The sequence below is a fragment of the Accipiter gentilis genome, chromosome 4, assembly GCF_929443795.1.
Source record: "Accipiter gentilis chromosome 4, bAccGen1.1, whole genome shotgun sequence".
In the NCBI taxonomy this organism is placed as follows: domain Eukaryota; kingdom Metazoa; phylum Chordata; class Aves; order Accipitriformes; family Accipitridae; genus Astur; species Astur gentilis.
The window spans coordinates 15778721-15797050 of record NC_064883.1 but is presented as its reverse complement, the minus strand read 5'-3'; the positions used below and the strand labels follow the sequence as shown (position 1 = coordinate 15797050).

Here is an 18330-nt window from a genome sequence, read left to right as displayed (position 1 = left end):
TCTAGTCTACTTACTCTTTGGACTAAAGTTACTTAAATTTACCATACGTGTCAAGACTAGCATAACAAAACACAAACAATAAATAGCATTTGATTAATAAAACAGCATTAGCGTTCAGGTACAGGATAAAATTACAGGCATGAAAGAAATCATGCATGTCATTATTTCCAATTTTTGAGGAGGTTTTGCACCATTCTGCAGGTTGCACGTTAGCCACACTGTAGTGCAAGATATCCTAAGAATCTTAACTTCAAAAAGGATTGGGCCAAATCCGCTTTTCACTTTCATCAATGCTATACACATCCCAAGTCTAACACAACAAATGGACAGCTGGTTTAGAACGGTTTTGAGAGAGAATAGCTTCCTATATATTTGGCCTTAAAACCAGAAGTACTGGCAGAAACTGTCAGAGCATACTTTTTCCAGTAATCTAGCTGCAATACAACTTTGCAAGGCACAAATCACATACATTTCCACCTTCATCTTACTCTCCTCCATTGTAAAAGAAAAAAAGTGCAAACAAATAAAAACTCCCAAGATTTTTTTAAAAAAGTATTCAAACAACAGCGTAAACTTCCTATCAGTGAACACGTATCTCCTAATATCCTTCTGCAACTCTTCTCACTGACGTAAAATTCCATATATCAGTGACATAACTAAATAACATCCAATACATACAAAATTATACACAGACCAGATGTTCACGGCTGGTCTATCTGTTTTCTTCTACCAAGTACCCACTACTTAAAAAGGAGACAATTCCAGGTGGCAAAAGTTGGTATTTGATATACTGCAATTCTCCTCATGAATGCAAAATAGGAAGAATCATGGAATAAGCATGTTGAGTGAACAACTGCAACACTAGCCAGTTCAGACGACGCTTCAGTCACCGTAAAAAGTCACTGCCAGCATAATCTAGCCTGTCCCATCATTTTCTGCTCACTACACTCCCAAGATCATGGAACTGATAGGAGTGCACAGCTACTGTAATTTGAAACAACATTCTGTATCTGAAATGCATAAGAATATATATAAACACATTATATATATATATATTACACAGACACATACATACGTGCATATACATGCTTATGTAGAAGAAATGTATGTCCTGCAGGTCAGTCTTTGAGGCTGATATTTCTAACATAAAAGTAACCCCCACATTAACTCGGGTTGCTGATATAGCAGTAAAAGCTGCAAATAGAATGAAATTTATCCCACAGTTCTTATAGAATACTGCATGGTTATCAGTAAAACATATGATATGTAGTTTTATTGGTACCTGTAAACAAATAATACCTGTAAATTTCTGCAGCGTTCAGAGGTCTGTAGTGTTGATACATTCAAAGCATGCTATATGTGCTTCAGTCTGTTCATTTGATTATGTAGCATTTTATTAAATGAGTTCTTGGTAATAATATTAACTGTAGACTTACCCTGGCATTGGTCCATTTCCAGAAAGACTATAAACTTGACGAGGATTTAAAAGGTACTGAAATTTTCTATAAATTCTGAAGAGGTGAAAGAGACAAAGAGAAAATATTTACTTATACATTTGGAATTTTTTTTTAACTTACCACATTAAAGAATTAAAGAAGTTAACACATACTATCATTATTTGAATTGCAGGATCTCATTTATACAAAAAAAATCAAACTTTTGAACACAGCAGTTATAATTCATACATATAGTGTATTGTGGCCATAAAATTGAGACCGAAGTGCTACAAGCTATCTACAATTCAAACGCTGTATACAAAGAGAAGAAAAAATAGGGTAAGAAGGTATAATGACACAGAAAAAGGTGACTCAAAAAAGCATGGGGAAAAGCACATTGGTTCCTGTTAAAGTAACTCCATGCTAAAGGAGAGATTTACTCCTGAAATTTATGGCTAACACAAAATTACAAGTATAATTAATTGCAAAAGCAAATTGGCTTTGCCACCAATCAAAAATGTCCCCATAGGCTGAACAACATTCTGAGAAAGCAAGTCTACTGTCAACTACATCTCCTTTGGATTATATTCGAATGGGAAGAAAATGAAAAATATTCAAACCCATTGTTTTACTTAAATTCCACATATTTTAAAATTATCTGAATAATAGGAAGCAATTTATTGATACAGCATGAAAAGCACTGTCCTACCCTTCATAAGGGACCCCATTTGCTGTCTCACTTCCAGCAAATATTTCCTTAAATGGCAAACTATTTTAAAAACTGTAACTTTATAAATTTGAGGTTACTTGTCCTAAAAGTGTGACAAACATATTGTTTCTTCACTACAAATGTTAGAAATGCATTTTCCTACATTGATTATGATGGGGTAGCTGCTTCATTTCTTACACAGAAACAAGTAAGCACATGAAAGTCGGATCTCAGAATGAATAAACATATACCTATAGCAATAGTTTAAATCATAAAACCCTGTTTCTTGCTTTTAATTTTAATGTTATGTCCTCAAGCTAAATAATACTTTAATATTTTTAACAAAGCATTTATTTTTCCACTGAACTATCTCTTCCTTTCTCTTCCTTTTTTTTTTTTTTTTACTGCCTTAAATAAAAGGAAGCATAATAAGAGCTGAATTTTAAGTTAAAATGTCCCTGTTTTCAAATTCAGCAAAATAAAACTGTCTAGACACAATCTATGTGCACATCGAGGTTGTTGGTTTTTTTAAATTTTATTTTCTTAATAGCAATGCATAATTTATTAGGCTAGATGGAAGGCAAGGGTGTAAGAATACTGAATACAAACAAATTTATAATTATCTCTAAAATTGCCAAATTGGAACATTTTCTTAACTTCTCAATTATTTAGTGGTATCAGCTTCTTCATAAAGCACTGTATTCAAAAACACACACACAGTCTCTTCCTGACGCCGTTCCTGACAGAAAAAGTCAATGTGAAATGACTGGTTTCACTTTGCAAGCACATACACATCATTGTCAACAGCCGTGATGACGACTAAATCAGACATTTGACAGTGGATTTACAACACAGCGTATTTCCATTTGATTTGCAGCATCTTACCAAGGTGAAAGGATCCTATTTTTAATTTTCTAGTTAGTATGTGTAAGTTGCTTCTCAAGGACATACGGGATTTAACCTGGTCAAAGGTGCTGCTAATTTAATTTGTGTAGCTAACCATAAGAAGTTCACGAACAGTATCGTTACAAAGTCCCAAAGGCTTTAGAGTTATTTGCCTAAAAGTTTGGTGCTACAAAACATGCTAGCCATTACCTACACTCACAATACCCTTGTCAGGAATCGGTAAAATGCTATAAAAGCCTTCTTAATAAAGAGAGAGCTAGGTATCTCTAGCCAAAACCCAGAAGTCCACCTGCAATAATGAAGCGATTACATTGAATCATACTCCATTCAGTGCATACCATCCACAGGTACTACTCAAACATCAATACCAGATAATCACTCTATAATGTCTCACTGCAAATGACACATAACGCTCCAAGTTATTGCAACATACTTTTGTATGCTAGTCTGTGTAAAATTCATAAATTGATGGTTCATTTCCATTCATACATTCTCCAAAAAAGAGGATGAAACTTACTATATACGTTTGCCTTCACACTAAACTGTAACTAGACCTAACAGCATGACACATGCAAGATGAGGAAACGGACAGTATTTAGCCTTCTAGTTTTATACCTGCAGTACCAAACAGCCTACTGATACTGACGTGTCTCCAAATGTCTTGCTTCCATATGTAAGGAAGAAATTGGACATGGTTTCCTTGTGACTGGAGATTTGTGCTGACAAAGCCATGAGGCAGCATAGTGCGCAATGCCCCCAAAAGACAGCTTTTTGTGATGTTCAATTTCATGAACAAAGCCAGTTCATGAAATTACCCCTTGCCACCACCACCTCCAGCTGGTTCTTACCCAATGACACATTTTTTCAACAAACAGTTGTGCTTCTGTAACCATTTGTGGGGTTATTCTGTGATCTGGAAAACTAAATAGATATAATTTAAAATACAAATCCTCAGAAAAGTTTCTCCATTGTCATCTTTTTCCTTCACTTAAATCATGTCCATGATCTCATATGAACCTCAAAATAGCTCCACTAGCATAACTGAGGAGGCAGAAAATTACAGCAGAAGTGGCCAAGAGGGCTGGGATCATCTTTAAACAGCTCTGCTGCTGAAGAAAATACTCTTGAGTGCACCTTGGGCTGAGTTAGACTGAGCTATCTTCAGAAGTCATAAGATCATTCCTTTAGAGAGAGGAAAGAAATAGATAGACAGAAAACTGTTGGCAATTCAAAACCGGCAGTAAAGTCAACTATACTGGGGAAAAAGCCAGCCATAGCAGTGCCTTGTGTCAATTGGGGGATGCATCTTCATTCATCTAGGGGGTGACTATTCAAGCTGTGGTCGATATAGGCTTAATTTAACCCTAATGGCAGAGAAGAAAGAAGCCAAGGACTCCTCCCCAAAATTAAAAGAATGCTAGTGATCTTCTGTCCTAGATATACAATATTTGAAAAAGATCATTTGAAACTGCTTCTACATTTTGTCTCAATGCTAAACGAAAGCTTAGAAAGCCAGATTAATCAGAGGGTAGGATGGAAGAGCTACCATGAACCAAAGTTATTTGAAAACAACAAAGGTCAAAGATATCATCAACCTGTACTGCACAGACACTGAACGTGGAGTCAGCAGGAAACGTCAGTGTACGGAAGCTGATCTCCAGTGCATCCAACCACACATTTGTCAAGGAAACAATTGTTTAAACTCACCTGCTGGTCAGGCAAATAAAGTGGAAAATGGGGAAGTGGAAAACAAAGTAATGAGTATGGCAAAACAACAGCATGATTTAGAAGGACTCTTATGTGAGAAGCATTAACCTTAACAACAGTTTTAGAAGCACTATATGCTTGTTGTATATTTTTTCTGTTGAAAGAAACTATTTTGTCAATGAGGTACTACATATATACATTCTATTCACAGATTATTCAAAGCTGTTTTCTTGATTAGTCAGATCTTAAACACAGACAGGACTGTTAGCCTTAGGATGAAATGGACGTACTGCATTTTTTTTTTCTGATGAAATTAACCACACCTGTCCATTTCATGCACAATCACTGAAAACATGTTACAGTGTGATATAGCCCGAGGAAGACACTTGACTGGGTTTGCTGAACTCCCATCCAATCTCATGCTTAATTATAATCTATTTTTGGTGTGTGAAAGGCTTAAAGTCATCAACTTTAATTCTAATTTGCTATTATCTTCTTAATAAACATTGAATTGTATTTTTGTTCTATTTTATTATAAACATATGTATTATCCATTGGACTAAATCATTTAAGTCCAAGTAACTGTAAGTGCATTTGTGTTTCAGGTGATGGACAATAAATATTAATCTCTCCATTAAGAAGAAAGTATAACTGGGTTATTTTCATAGTTCTTTATTTTGCAATTACATCTGAAAGTCACAACATTGGTTTTTAAAAGAGAAACCTATTCCAGAAGAACATGATATTGATCTCTATACATTTTGCAAAACTCTGGCTTTCTAACGGAATCAAAGTTTTAAAACGTAATGATAAGGTAATTAGATATGGTTGTAGAGAAAGTATTTTTGTTTTCTGAATGCACTTTTTCTACATAATCTATTTGTTTCCCACCACCCCTCAGTTCCAACATTCAAAAACTGAAACTAAAGCACCTAACTTTTTTCACCTTAAAGTGATTCTCGATTCTTTTCCTTTGCATTTGAGAGATTTAACAAAAATTGCAAAATACAAAAGGAAATTACAGAGTATTATTGGAGGAGTGCATTTATTCAACTGGTTGTCAGATGGATGCATACACTCTCTCCAAGTCTAAGGGCAATGAAATGGGCTGGGTTACCATATGGCAAGGCATAAAATCTCATATGGGGAACTGTGGGAACACTGGAGTCTTGACAGTATCTGCAATAACCTTTCTGTGTTCATTGAAAGTCAATTAGAAACCATAACTTCATTCACTGTGAGCTCTCAAATACAGAAAATCCTAAGTAAAGACTGAAGAATAGCTTTCAGTAAAAGATCACCTTAATCTGAATGAGTCAAGATAATGAAATTCTCATCTAAAAAAATTAGTAGATTTTGGGGTTGGTTTTTATCCCCTCACTGCTGTGGAAATCTTACTTTTGTTACAGCCTATCCTCTACTCCTAGGCTCTCAATACCTGATCAGATTACAAAATCGCTATAATCAAAAAGCCTGACTTGAACCACCGTAACTGTACATTTTGCAAAGCTATTTATGTCTTCAAATGTCCTATGATTTTACTTTTCACAACATATAACTGCCACAAAATTGGAGGTGGCAGTCTGGGGGGGGGGGGGGGGGGGGCAGGGGGGCGCGGGGAATATGCGATTCTTTTTTCTAGTTACTGACTGTAGAGCAGCCAGATACAAACCATGAAAAGTATAAAAGTTAAATATTATTGTTCCCTGAAAATGTTTTCATCCCTTAGATTAAAGCTTCAAGCTAATATGCACTTTTAACATCCCTATTTTATAATTCTGTTACTGGTATTGATATGAAACATTAACAGCTAAAAGGCGGAAGGCAACACCCTTCTCATCAAATAGTCCATATGTGGACTTTTTTTTAACCTTTTTGAATCAAGTTTTAGATCTAACCGTGAGATATTATCTCCTGCTGGTGAATGACTTGAGATACATTTACATGTCTATGCAGTTGACCTTTTGATGTGCTCCTCCTAACACAGAAATATTGAGTGCAGCCCTGACACATTAGTATGCAATTTAACATTTTATTTCGTGTGGTATCAAAGCCAATTTAAGAGGTTCTCATACTTCACTATACTCAGCTGCTAGTGGCTGCCCTCGTGCTATACACTTCATTGTGTAATGACACTTGCAGGTAATGGTGTTAGTGAATCAAGCGTGTATAAAGCATTCATTTTTTAAATTCACATCGTTCCTGTGATCTGCTTGGCCTCAGTAACAGTTGCATTAACATAAACTGAGAAGTGTCAGACTGCAATATGTGAATGGGAATAGGAGCCTGGGAAGGGGATGGGGTTTTAAACTTGCTTTTACCCTGGAGAATATCTAACATTAAATGACATCCCTCGTGCATTAAGCCCGTTCAAATAGTAACACTTGAGACCAATTATGAGCTGGGAACTGAAAGATGTGAAACAGCATTTCATTAAATTGTTTCTAGGTTATCACTAACTACATAAGTGCAGCTCTTTAACCTGCCTCTCACCTACATAATTCCAGACTGGATCCTCGATCTACTCACTTCATGTTGGTACTATGAAAAAGTCAAGCTGGGTGCTAGTACATTACCATCCACAATGCCCCTGACTGCGCAGAAGACCAGGGCTACCTCACACTGCTCGAGTGTCTGAAACATGAATGCTCGGAGTGGCTCATACTGTTTTGTTGTGATTGCAAATGCATACTCCTGAAACTGTTTAGAATGAATCTTTTAGATCGCTAACTGCCTTTGACACAAACAGCGCTGCTGTCATTGCTGCTATCTAGGTATACCAGTCTATGGATTACATAATCAGCTCCTAAATGATAACCTCTTCTCTCAGAGGTCTTCGAATACACTTTTGGTTAAATGTTCTTCAGCTCTAAGACCTCCCCTAACATCTACTTTGCAGGATTTTGCCCCTTTTGTCAGTTCACTTTAAGGGGCGCTGTTTGAAAGAAGTGATCTAATGGAGGCAGTGAGGAAAAGGTAGGGAAAGCTGACCCACTTGCAGTTTACTTGCTTAGTTCCAAGCTTTAGAATCACACTGGATCCCTCCTTTTGTGCTTTTGGGTACCCACATCACCCACTATCCCCAGGTGTCATCTTCAGCCTAATCGTAGCCAAAAGACCGTAGGCTTTTTCCAAGACTTGAAGGATACATTACAGCACTGACATGGTAAGCTAGGCTATAAAATTGGGGGATTTCTGTAATGATAAAAAATGGCCATATTGTTAGCACTTGCGAATCTGAAATACCCTCTGAAAAATCTGCTCAGGGTGTAACTAATTCAGCACTTTTGCCTGAGTTTGATGGACAGAGTAGGAGGTGAATGCTCTTTATCTCTCTTTTGTCATGCCTCTGATACACTAAGTTTTAAACATAAACTTAGGCATTTTGAATTTAAATCAATGTAATTACTGACATATATAATATTAAGCAGGTCTTTGTGTGATTGGACTTCAATACTTTAGCTGGACTGTTAGAATGCTTCCTATCTACAGAAATCAAAAGGTTTCTTTGTAGGAAATCTTAGGGAGAGGCTGGAGAGTCTACTCACTAAATCTTTGGAAGACAAGTCATACATTAGAAAATGGAATACTGTTTCAAATTTAAGATATTGGCCTGTCTGCATAATTATTACAGAGATTTAAAGAAAACTGTTATAACTTCTAAGTTGCAATGCCAAATATAGCAACTCACATCTTCATGCAAATCACACAAAACCATACACTTAAATATAGCTACTTTTTTCTGGTGTGAAATGAAACTGTTGTATAGAACTCATTCCAGCTTTTAAGTGCAGAATTTATAACTATAGGCTAGTGTGTACCTCTTCTAAACAGGGCAATGGGATGGTCAAATGTGAGGCATAACAGTATAAAACGTTGGATTTCTTTTCATGTACAAACTTTTTTTTCATATTTAAACATATCACAGAGATCAGAATAGAGAAAGGGGGCGGGGGGGAGGGGGGGGGAGAAAATAAACCTTACCTTTCTCCTTGTTTCCCACCACTTTTAGGATTGACAAAAACTAAAAGTGGATGAGTGCCTGGAACTGGAGTGATCTAAAAGAAGGGAATAACACAGCCACTCATTAATGCTGTGTGTTGCATTCATTTTTTCCTATAGTAGACAGAAAACAAAAAGCTTAATGCAAACTCTATGTTATGCTATGTAAGCCAGCTGGAAGCAATTCCATAATTTGCAATAATCCTCACTTCATTAATTTGCCACAAATGGCAAGTGTCTTTTTTTTAATGCTGTCTGTCTTACAGCTGTGATGCCATTTGAACCTATAATTCCATTGAAATATTGATACATATAGGTTACATCCATCAATAGAGAAGAAAACTTTAAATGCAAGAAATGCATGACTGATTCTGACAGTAATTTCCTATGGAAAAAGCTATGAAGGAACTGTATTTTGTAGTGAGAAATGACACCATACTATAAAGGTCAAATATAACTATATGAAATTTTAAACTTGATGTAATATTTTTTATTTTTTTTTTTTAATTACAGAAACCTGCAATATTTGATATGATATGAAATCACACACTTTTTAAAATGTAACAACCATAACGAGTTCCTTTAAACACCTTAGAAAGCTGGAAACTTAAAAAAGTAAAGGAGAAACCATGTGGAAAAAGGGCAAGCCTGAGAAAAAGAATGGAGAGGAGGACATACTGAAGGAAACAATGACTTCTACCATGTTTTTTAATTCTTTTGTGCATGGAAAGTTTTACATGTTCACATTGAACACACAGCTTTACAAACTAACACCTTCCATTTAAGTAATAGTGTTAGTCTGCATTTTCAGATACTGTAAGATGTGCATGTTCACTGCCTTTGCTCCACAGACGTGAAGAACATAAAAAAATTACATCAGATGATCACTCTCTATTATCTGTTTTTCAACCATAAAGCTAGACTATTCATATTTAAAATTATCACTTTTAGACACATATATATTCCAGAATGTTTAAAAGCATATTAAGAGTTCAAAGTCAACATCTCCAAAGTCAGGCACTAACAACTTCAGAGATGAAGCTTAGACTGTCTCTGTTTCAAAATGATACATTGAAAGCTCTTGCTGCAAATCCTTATTCATAATTCCTGAAATAGCAAAATCTTTTCATCTGAAGATTCTGTAAAATGTTATTTAAGGCAGAACCCGAGATAGCTAAGGAGTCTTACAGGCATCCTATTGACACAGGCTTATAAACCTACAGGCATCTAAAAGCACTTTTCTTCCAGTAGGACGTGTTAGGCACTAGTGTGTCAACTCCATCCATAACTTCACAAACAATGGACCCAAATCTGTTCCGATATATACAACAAATAATAAAAAACTCCAGCAAACTTGGTGGAATTAAACCTAGCATAAAACCTACCCAGTAACACATTCTGGCACAGTATGTTGTTACAGTAAAGTGCTGTATGTTGTTATAGTAAAGTGCTGTATGTTGAAACATATATCAAATTGCAGGATATAGTGAAGTTTGTCATATATTTAATTTTTATCTACTGTTGTAATCAATTTTAGTTATTTAGCCAATTCCCATGATGTTTGTTCCTGTAAGCTAAGTGTAAACCAACGGTGCTCATTGTGACAGAGATGGACTACCTACTGAAATCCCTTAGGACGCAGGTTAATTAATGAGACTCATCCTAAGGTTATACATGATCTATTACTTCCTCTAATTAGAAATAATAATCCTGATCATTATGCTGGTTAGCTAGAAAGAAGTAAGATGAATGTGCTTAACTATGATTAATTGTCTTTAAGTCGTGCAGATCTCCACTGCCACTAAGTTATCTGCTCACTGCTGTCTGATGGAAGGAAGGTTTAGTCTTGATACTTTTCTCAACAAAAGCTAGGTGATTAACTTATTTCTATTTTATATCTTTTAGTTCATAACTTAACCATTTAATTACAAGTAAAAGGTTTAGGACCATCAAAACCCCCTAATAACCAGTTTGTATTCCACTCAATTCCAAAATAAGGTCTCTTAATTAATTTCTTACAGGTTTTTTCCAAATTACTTTTCTAGATAACGTAGATATTTCCATATAATAAACAATGCAACTGAAGATTTAGACTAAATTGGTGAACGTTTTCAAGCCTTCATCTACCATGATTTAAAGGCAATCTCCACAAAGTTATTAGACAAGTGACTCAAAGTCTCCTGATGAAATAAAGCACCATCATCATATATGTGAACATTGATTTTACTCAAAACTACTCATATCTCAAGGGAAAGAAGTCAAGCAGTTAGGGCAGAACTTCTGGCATGCCTCTAAATAATCTCCCTAAAATAACATTAGCTTATCATACACATAAGTTTTTCTTTCACATAGAAAAAACTTCCATTTTTATTCTAGGTATCGCTATTACTGAAACCACCTTGCTCCTCTCCACTCTTAATTTTGATTTGCCAAATACCCTACTTGGAAATACCTGGACAAATAATATCCTTTAAGTTTACTCTATCCACCTATTAATTAAGAGGTCCAAACGAGAATAATGAGCAGTTATCAATATACACACTCAGACTTATAATGTAAATTCACACAATGCTATGTGGCAGATACTAAAACAATCGAGCTCAGCTTCACCCTACAATACAAGTGTATTAGAGCTAGTTTTCCCTCTCCTTTAAAGGCCCACCAGTCCTATGAGAAGCACATTTGCACCCCAGGATTCCTGTACAGATGGAAGAATTTACCTATTGTATTTTGAAATATGTAAAAGTGAAATATTAGAAGGGTGAATGTATAGGAAATATTTCACTTTGAAGATTGCTCACTCTATCGTTGTCTTCATACCTACAAGTGTCTCCTTAAATTAAAATAACAATAATCACACCTGAAGACCTTGTCCATCTACGGTGACAGAATTTGCTCTTTGCATCTTGTTCCGTTCTCCCAGTTTGTTCATTTGCTGGAGGCAACCCTTTTCTTTTTTCACTGTTGCCTGTCTTTCCTTGAAAAAAGAAGAGAAAAGGAGAAAATGGAACATTTTCACACATTATATAATGCTATACAACTGTAACTGAGACTGTGCCTCCACAAAGTTGTTTTTTGACTACAGAGTAATGTCAGATTCTGCTTTAATGAAAATGAGTTCTCAGTCAAGTTATTACACAGTGTCTGGCCACTTCACATAACATCTATCTACGTGCCTGATCATTTCATAATGACTAGGCAATAGATGGATGAAAAGTGTGCAGTCACAACACAAATTAATGCAAAGATGTGAAAAGATAATCTGACATTGCCAGAATGGCATTCTGAAAATTGAGAGCCAATCATACAATATACTTGATTGTTTAATAAGCACACTGATAAGAAATCAGTAATTTATCAAAATTTCATCCTAAATGTTAGCAAGGGTTGGATGCTTCAAGAGTACTTTACCACTTTGGCAAAATTTACCTATTCTAAATGTACCATAATCAATTGGCTGAGTGGCCTTTTATAAAATATGTATTTTGTATCAGAAAGAAACCAGAATCTACATCAGCTTCTAAGCCATTGGTGAATTTTGCTGCTGCTACACAGCACAATCAGACGGTTATTTGAAAGAGAAAAGCTCAGAAGGATGTTGCTGTAATCATATTTTCAACTGTTGTCAGGTCATTCCAGAAAACTCTGAATGGAAAAAAAAAAAAAAAAAAAGTCCTTGCTCTTTGCATCTCATTTATCCTATTTATAAACTGCACCCAGCATGTCCTTTTAGGTTGTCCAAAAACACACTACAAATTAAGACAGCAGATGTTTATCAGATAGAATCAGTGTCCCCAGTCCCAACTGCACCTCAGTCACTTTCCTCACTTCGCAGGTACAAGGTGGTTTTAAACTAGTCAGGGGAATGGGCTGGCACAAAGCTGCTGCACTAGCAAGGAGCATGAAGGAAAACTGTTGCACCCCCTGCAACTGCCCTCAGTAAGCAGTTCATTAAATGTTACAATTTAAGTTCCACACCAGGCCAAATCCATCTCTGTGCTACCTCTGATAAAGCCTTAGGGATTGCACTAGCAATTAATCCATGCCACTCTTTCTGCAGCAGTTTAGACTGGTAAGAATCATTGACAGATGCTCTGGCAGGAAGGGAATAACTCCCAGTTTCATACAGTGCCCTCTAACACAGACGTGGACCACCACTGTTTTTATTTCATCTTTAGTTTTCTTAAATTTGCACACTGACACAGCCTTAGTCGAATCCTGACGAAAATAGTGGTCCAAGTCATTCCAGGCTGCTTTGGGTAGCCAAGTGCTTTGGGAAACTGTGGCAATCCAATCACATTTTCTATAAAAGTGCCGATAAACCTATACCACAGCAAAGAAACAGGGGAGCCTATACTATTTCCCATATGCCATGAGATTCCCAAGAGGTTAGTTAACTGAGCTCTTGGATGCTTTGAATAACTTAATCAGTTCAAGAGGAGGTCCAAGAGTCTAGACTACAATATCACTGCTTTGAACAGAAAACAGTAAAAGCAATTAGAGCTACTAATCTCAGCCCTAACCTTCAAAACACAAACACTGTCCATATCACTGCCTAAGAAATCACCGACTCAGCACTTATTTATTTGACAATTTTTTAGAAACTAGAACTACAATGAGGCACCCAAACAAGATAACATTTGTGAACTAACATGAAACATCACAGCAGAATGGTATCGGTTAGTGCCAAGGATAGTAAGAAACTTCAGCATGAAAGAAGCTTTGCACTTCATTACATATGTAAGCAGCTTTGGGGTTTTAAACAACTTTGTGAATAACTACCCTTAAAAGTCACTACATTTCATAAGAAGTAAGCATACCATGTTAAACAGGATTTTATATTATGGCCAAATCTGGCTCTTGGATATTGCAACATCTTCAAAAATCAAATCAGATGTCAGTAATGCAGACACACAGCTAGTAAAAAAAACCTTATTTCTAACAAAAATCAGAGATGGAGAGCAAATTTTTAAAAGTCTAGGAAAACGTTAAGCTAAACAACGTATTTGTGATAGTTCAAAGAAAAAGGTAACAGAAAGGAACAGATCCAGCACACTGAGTACATCCATTTAGAGGGCTTAAAAAAACACTGTTCAAAAGAGACCTACTTACAAAGTGTGGCACTAAAAATCCTCTTGCATATATCATGCTATTACTTAGAGGAAAAGTATTTACACACTGCTGGGAACTGTCTTTATGAAAAGGATGCTTACCACAGTGCCCAAACCTGATGTTAGCAATCACTCACAAGCAAAATGCAGTAACAATTGCCTCAAGCAAAGTTTTGGATATTGTTTTTTTTGTTCCAGCATGATACAGACAGCAAATACCCTCAGCTGGCCTTGGCCCTATGACCGCTGCATTAGCAACATTCCTTCTCCAATTTATATTACCTGTCCCATAAGCAAAACAATTGCTTGACTCACAGACAAAGACAGCTTCTCGTAAGCAGTCACTACACAAGATTAAGCCATACACCTCATACAATGTAAAGTATATTCATGATACAGAATTGTCTAGAGTGCTATTAAAAAAAATCAAATATGGATACCTGACCTCATTGTCATTGAAGGTTTGCTTCCTTCAATGATGATTTTTGAAGTATAAATAATTTTGTATCACCCATCTTATACGCATGATACCACAATACATGTCACCACATGTACCAATAATCCTCTCTGAAATATTTCTGAAGAAGCTGATAGGAGATTTCCTAGTTTTATATATCCTATAATTTTTACATATGTGCTATACTAGTGGGGACCTGACTTACAGTTTGTGTGAAATAATATAATAATGTGTATCTTAATTCTAGGAATAAATCTACTAATGGAACACAAAAAGATTTACCATTTCATTAAAAAAACCTCTTATATATATTCTTGCATAGATACTTTGTTTTATATATGAAACAGAAAGCTGGCTTTCTAATCCAGTTCTACATAACTGTTTGAATAACATTCTTTCAGGAACTGTACTATAACATAACTAAGCTATCCAGGAGTGTCAGGAACTTAACAGAGTCATTTCTTAATGAGATAATAACAGTTTAATAAAATCGTCTGTGGATAATAGCCTACAAATTCTAGCAATGTTAAGACAAATTTGACATGCATTGAATAAATGGTTTTACAAAATGCAAACATTTATTTTTCAAGGTAAGAAATGTTTCTACAACAGTTGTGCTGTATTTAATATCTTGTTAATCAAAGCATACAAAATGATTAATGTATCTGTGAACCATTTTGTTTAGTGGACATGCATGAGGATGATAGAGATACTGAATACAGCATTTTAAAAGCTATTGTACATTTTGACGGCTCAAAGAATCGAGTTTTTCTGTTCTTTTGGTATGTGCCAGAGCACATACCTTTCAAAATAGTACTTACCACAACATAAAATTTTTCGACCCATTTTTACACCTCCCAAGCCTTCTTTTCTCCCTTTGAACTCCCACTTTGAAGTCAATATCCATCAACTGGAGCTTCTACTGTTCAGTATTGCTCCAGAGAGATCACTGTCAGATAAGAACTACTCAATTGTATCTATTCCTTATTCATCCAAATAAGAAAAAAGAATTGATAAATAAGACAGGGCCTTTCAAATGATAACACAGAATATCATGTCTCGATTTTTAGTTCAGCCCCAAAATGCACTTTATAACAAAAGGAATGTACAATATCATGATCTGTTAGTACTCGTGCGTACATGGATGCCTCCCGTTACGCACCTCGGGGAGCAAACCTCCTAAAGTGGGTAGCGTCTGTTGGAAAAAGAGAATGTTAGGCTGCAACACCGAACAGGGATGGCAAGGGGCATGGAAAGAGTGGTTATGAGGAACACTACCTTGCGGCAGTTCTACTTAACAACAAATGTACAAGGTGCTTTTTTACACATTTGCACAAGCGTACTCTCCCAATGTTCTGGCTGTCATATTATAAAATTTATATTCTTGGAAGTATCTGTGAGATCATTTTAGCACCAGCTAAAAATATTAGAAAACCTGAGGACTTTATTCTTTCAAATAGTAAAAAGAGATACTTGGTACCTGGGCAGTATTCTTTCTATTTTATCTTCCAAGTCTTTGAATCCTCATCCAAAGTGAGGAATCTTATTTAAAAAGCTTTCTTCTACTACAATTGACAAGCTATACAACATTCATCCTCAAAAAGTATTTCCACTGTTTCTTTATAGAGAGGTACAGTCTGTACACAAAACCCTAAGATTTAGAAATATCATACTCTATCATAGCTGTTATAAGAAAACAGATTAATAGTAACTAATGGCTTACTAAATAGTTACCTTTTTATATTTTAACTGCTGACACAGAATCCAGTGTCAATGCAGCAAAAATTGCTTTTTCTCACCTTGTCTCTTAATCAATAGGTGCAAATCTGTTTTTCTGGATTATTTCATACACAGCTAAGATTACTTAAAAGAATTTATTTTATATATTAAACAATTATTTATTTATACATTAAATAGGATTGTAAGGCCATTACTGAATGGTTAATACCATTACACAGTCTGTCAAGTAACTACTGAAAATTTGAGATTACTTCTGTATAATAATTACTTCTTTATATGCCTTCAGATGAGGCATATACCCTAAAAACCAACTTGGGGATGGGGTGCATAAAGAGGGAAATTCTACTTTAGTATGCATAAACAGAAACAGTTATTTTAAAAAAAAATAAAATCTTATTTTAGAACTCTGAGACTTCAACTTGAAAGATATTGATCTGGGGAATTTGGTCATAGAAGAGCAGATGGCATGCATGGAATACCATGTAAAGGTATCGTCAAATGTTTGCAGGATGAAGGCCATGGAAGTTTAAATATGTGACTTGAATATCAAACTGATGCTTTGGGGTTTTTTTAAGGAACTTGGAGGAAGGTTGTTTTGTGGTTCCTTAGAGCTATTTTGTTTAATGACATGGGAATCCCCAAGGGATGCTAAAACTGTACTTTAATATGCAATGAAATATTAGTATAGGTACTCCTAGACTGTCATTTTGTAAACCTATGTGGTATTCAAGACCCTGCTTAAAAAAATTCTATTCCATGCAATTTCTGTCCATAGTTACAGAATAACCAAAGAGAATCAAAGATTCAGACACCCAGAACACTGCAAAAACCCCACCACCATTACCACAAAACCCCGGGGAGCAATCTATCTGTAATATTTATTAGATATCACATCCAACTAACTATGATTTAGATGTGCTAAAATATTTTAAAAATTCACTTTATAAAATTATCTTCATATTTCCAGCTCTAAACCTGTGTACATACTAATCAGAAAGGCCAATTTTAAGACACCACGTCATGCTGCCTTGAAAGCTCATAGAGCTGTAACACAATACCCAGCTCTACATCCAAGGCCTGAAGCTAAAAGTCATCCTGTGGACAAGTTTAGTAACCAATTCACCAGCAAAAATACTGTCCAGTGAGCTGCACATGCCCATACTATAAAGGAAAGGGAAGGCTTCTAATTTATCCGAGAGCTGCCTTGATAGAAACGTTTGCAGCTAAGGAAAAAAAAATCAATCACATTATGTCAATCAGAAGGAGGTATTTTGTCACCCGTAAGATAAAGAATTACACATCAAAATCACAATCAAGTATTTCTCATTTAGCATGTCAGCCTTAGTTCATTTAGTTGGCTGAAGATAACTTGCCTTACATCTTGCACCCATTCAATGTATGCATCATCATCATCATGCAACAACAGTAGGGCCCAAGACTTTTAATTTAATTTGCAACCTAAAATTAACTTGGGCTATAGCAGGCAATTATATACACCGTCCAAGAAAGACAAAAGAGTTGGAAAATTATTTTGAAAATAAAAACATGTTAAACTCCAATGGGAGAGGATGTAAGGAATAAACTGAGGGACTGACAGTAGTGATGAGTTTTGGGCAGGCAGCTAGATATAACTTAAAATGACTGAATGGCTGCCATTTCAGTTTATCAGCATCTTATTATTTTAACATTGAACTGTGTTTGTCGAACAGATAATTAGTTAGGAAGATACATTTTCCTCCAGGGCAATTATTAATTTCCTTCTGACTTCAAAGAAATGAAAAAGCTCTTAGTGTAGATAAGCACACCATTATATTTCAAGTCTGTTTAGATTCTCAGAGAACTGAATCTGCAATACGATACGCAATTGAAAAGGAAAAAAGTGTTTTGTTTAGTTTTTAAATCTGTTTCAATTGCTATGTCATTACTTAATATTCAACAACCAGATTTAAATTTCCCCCTCCATAGAAGCATATATCTACAAATAACTGTTTTTTTGTAGTATCTTTGTTCAGAAACTCAGAATAAGGCTAGTATTCAACTTCAAAGGATTGAGTTGCTCATAAAGATGCTTACACACTGCACTGCTTTTCTGCGCCCCATGTTGAGCTTGGATTCAACTGAGTTAAAACTGATCTCTACTATAATAAAACAGAAGAATCGTTTTAGGATTAAAAACTGGAAAAGGGATTAAGAAAGCTCATTCTTCAACCAGCAACCGCTAATTCCCTTTTTCTCTCTCTACATCTCTGCTTTCCTATGTGA

General features: G+C 35.6%; 1 protein-coding gene across 8 annotated transcripts in view; it reads right to left on the bottom strand.

Moving 5' to 3' along the window:
- The window catches only part of DGKB (diacylglycerol kinase beta), a 370440-nt gene that overhangs the window by 218885 nt on the left and 133225 nt on the right, over positions 1-18330 (bottom strand). For 6 of the 8 annotated variants that reach the window (XM_049798232.1, XM_049798231.1, XM_049798230.1 and 3 more), the window contains 4 exons: positions 15491-15523; positions 11621-11737; positions 8743-8816; positions 1437-1511 (listed from right to left, as the gene is read on the bottom strand). In XM_049798232.1, coding sequence (XP_049654189.1) covers positions 1437-1511; positions 8743-8816; positions 11621-11737; positions 15491-15523 — 299 coding nt within the window. The remainder of the gene's footprint in view (positions 1-1436; positions 1512-8742; positions 8817-11620; positions 11738-15490; positions 15524-18330) is intronic. The other 2 variants (XM_049798234.1, XM_049798237.1) reach the window with 1 other exon arrangement.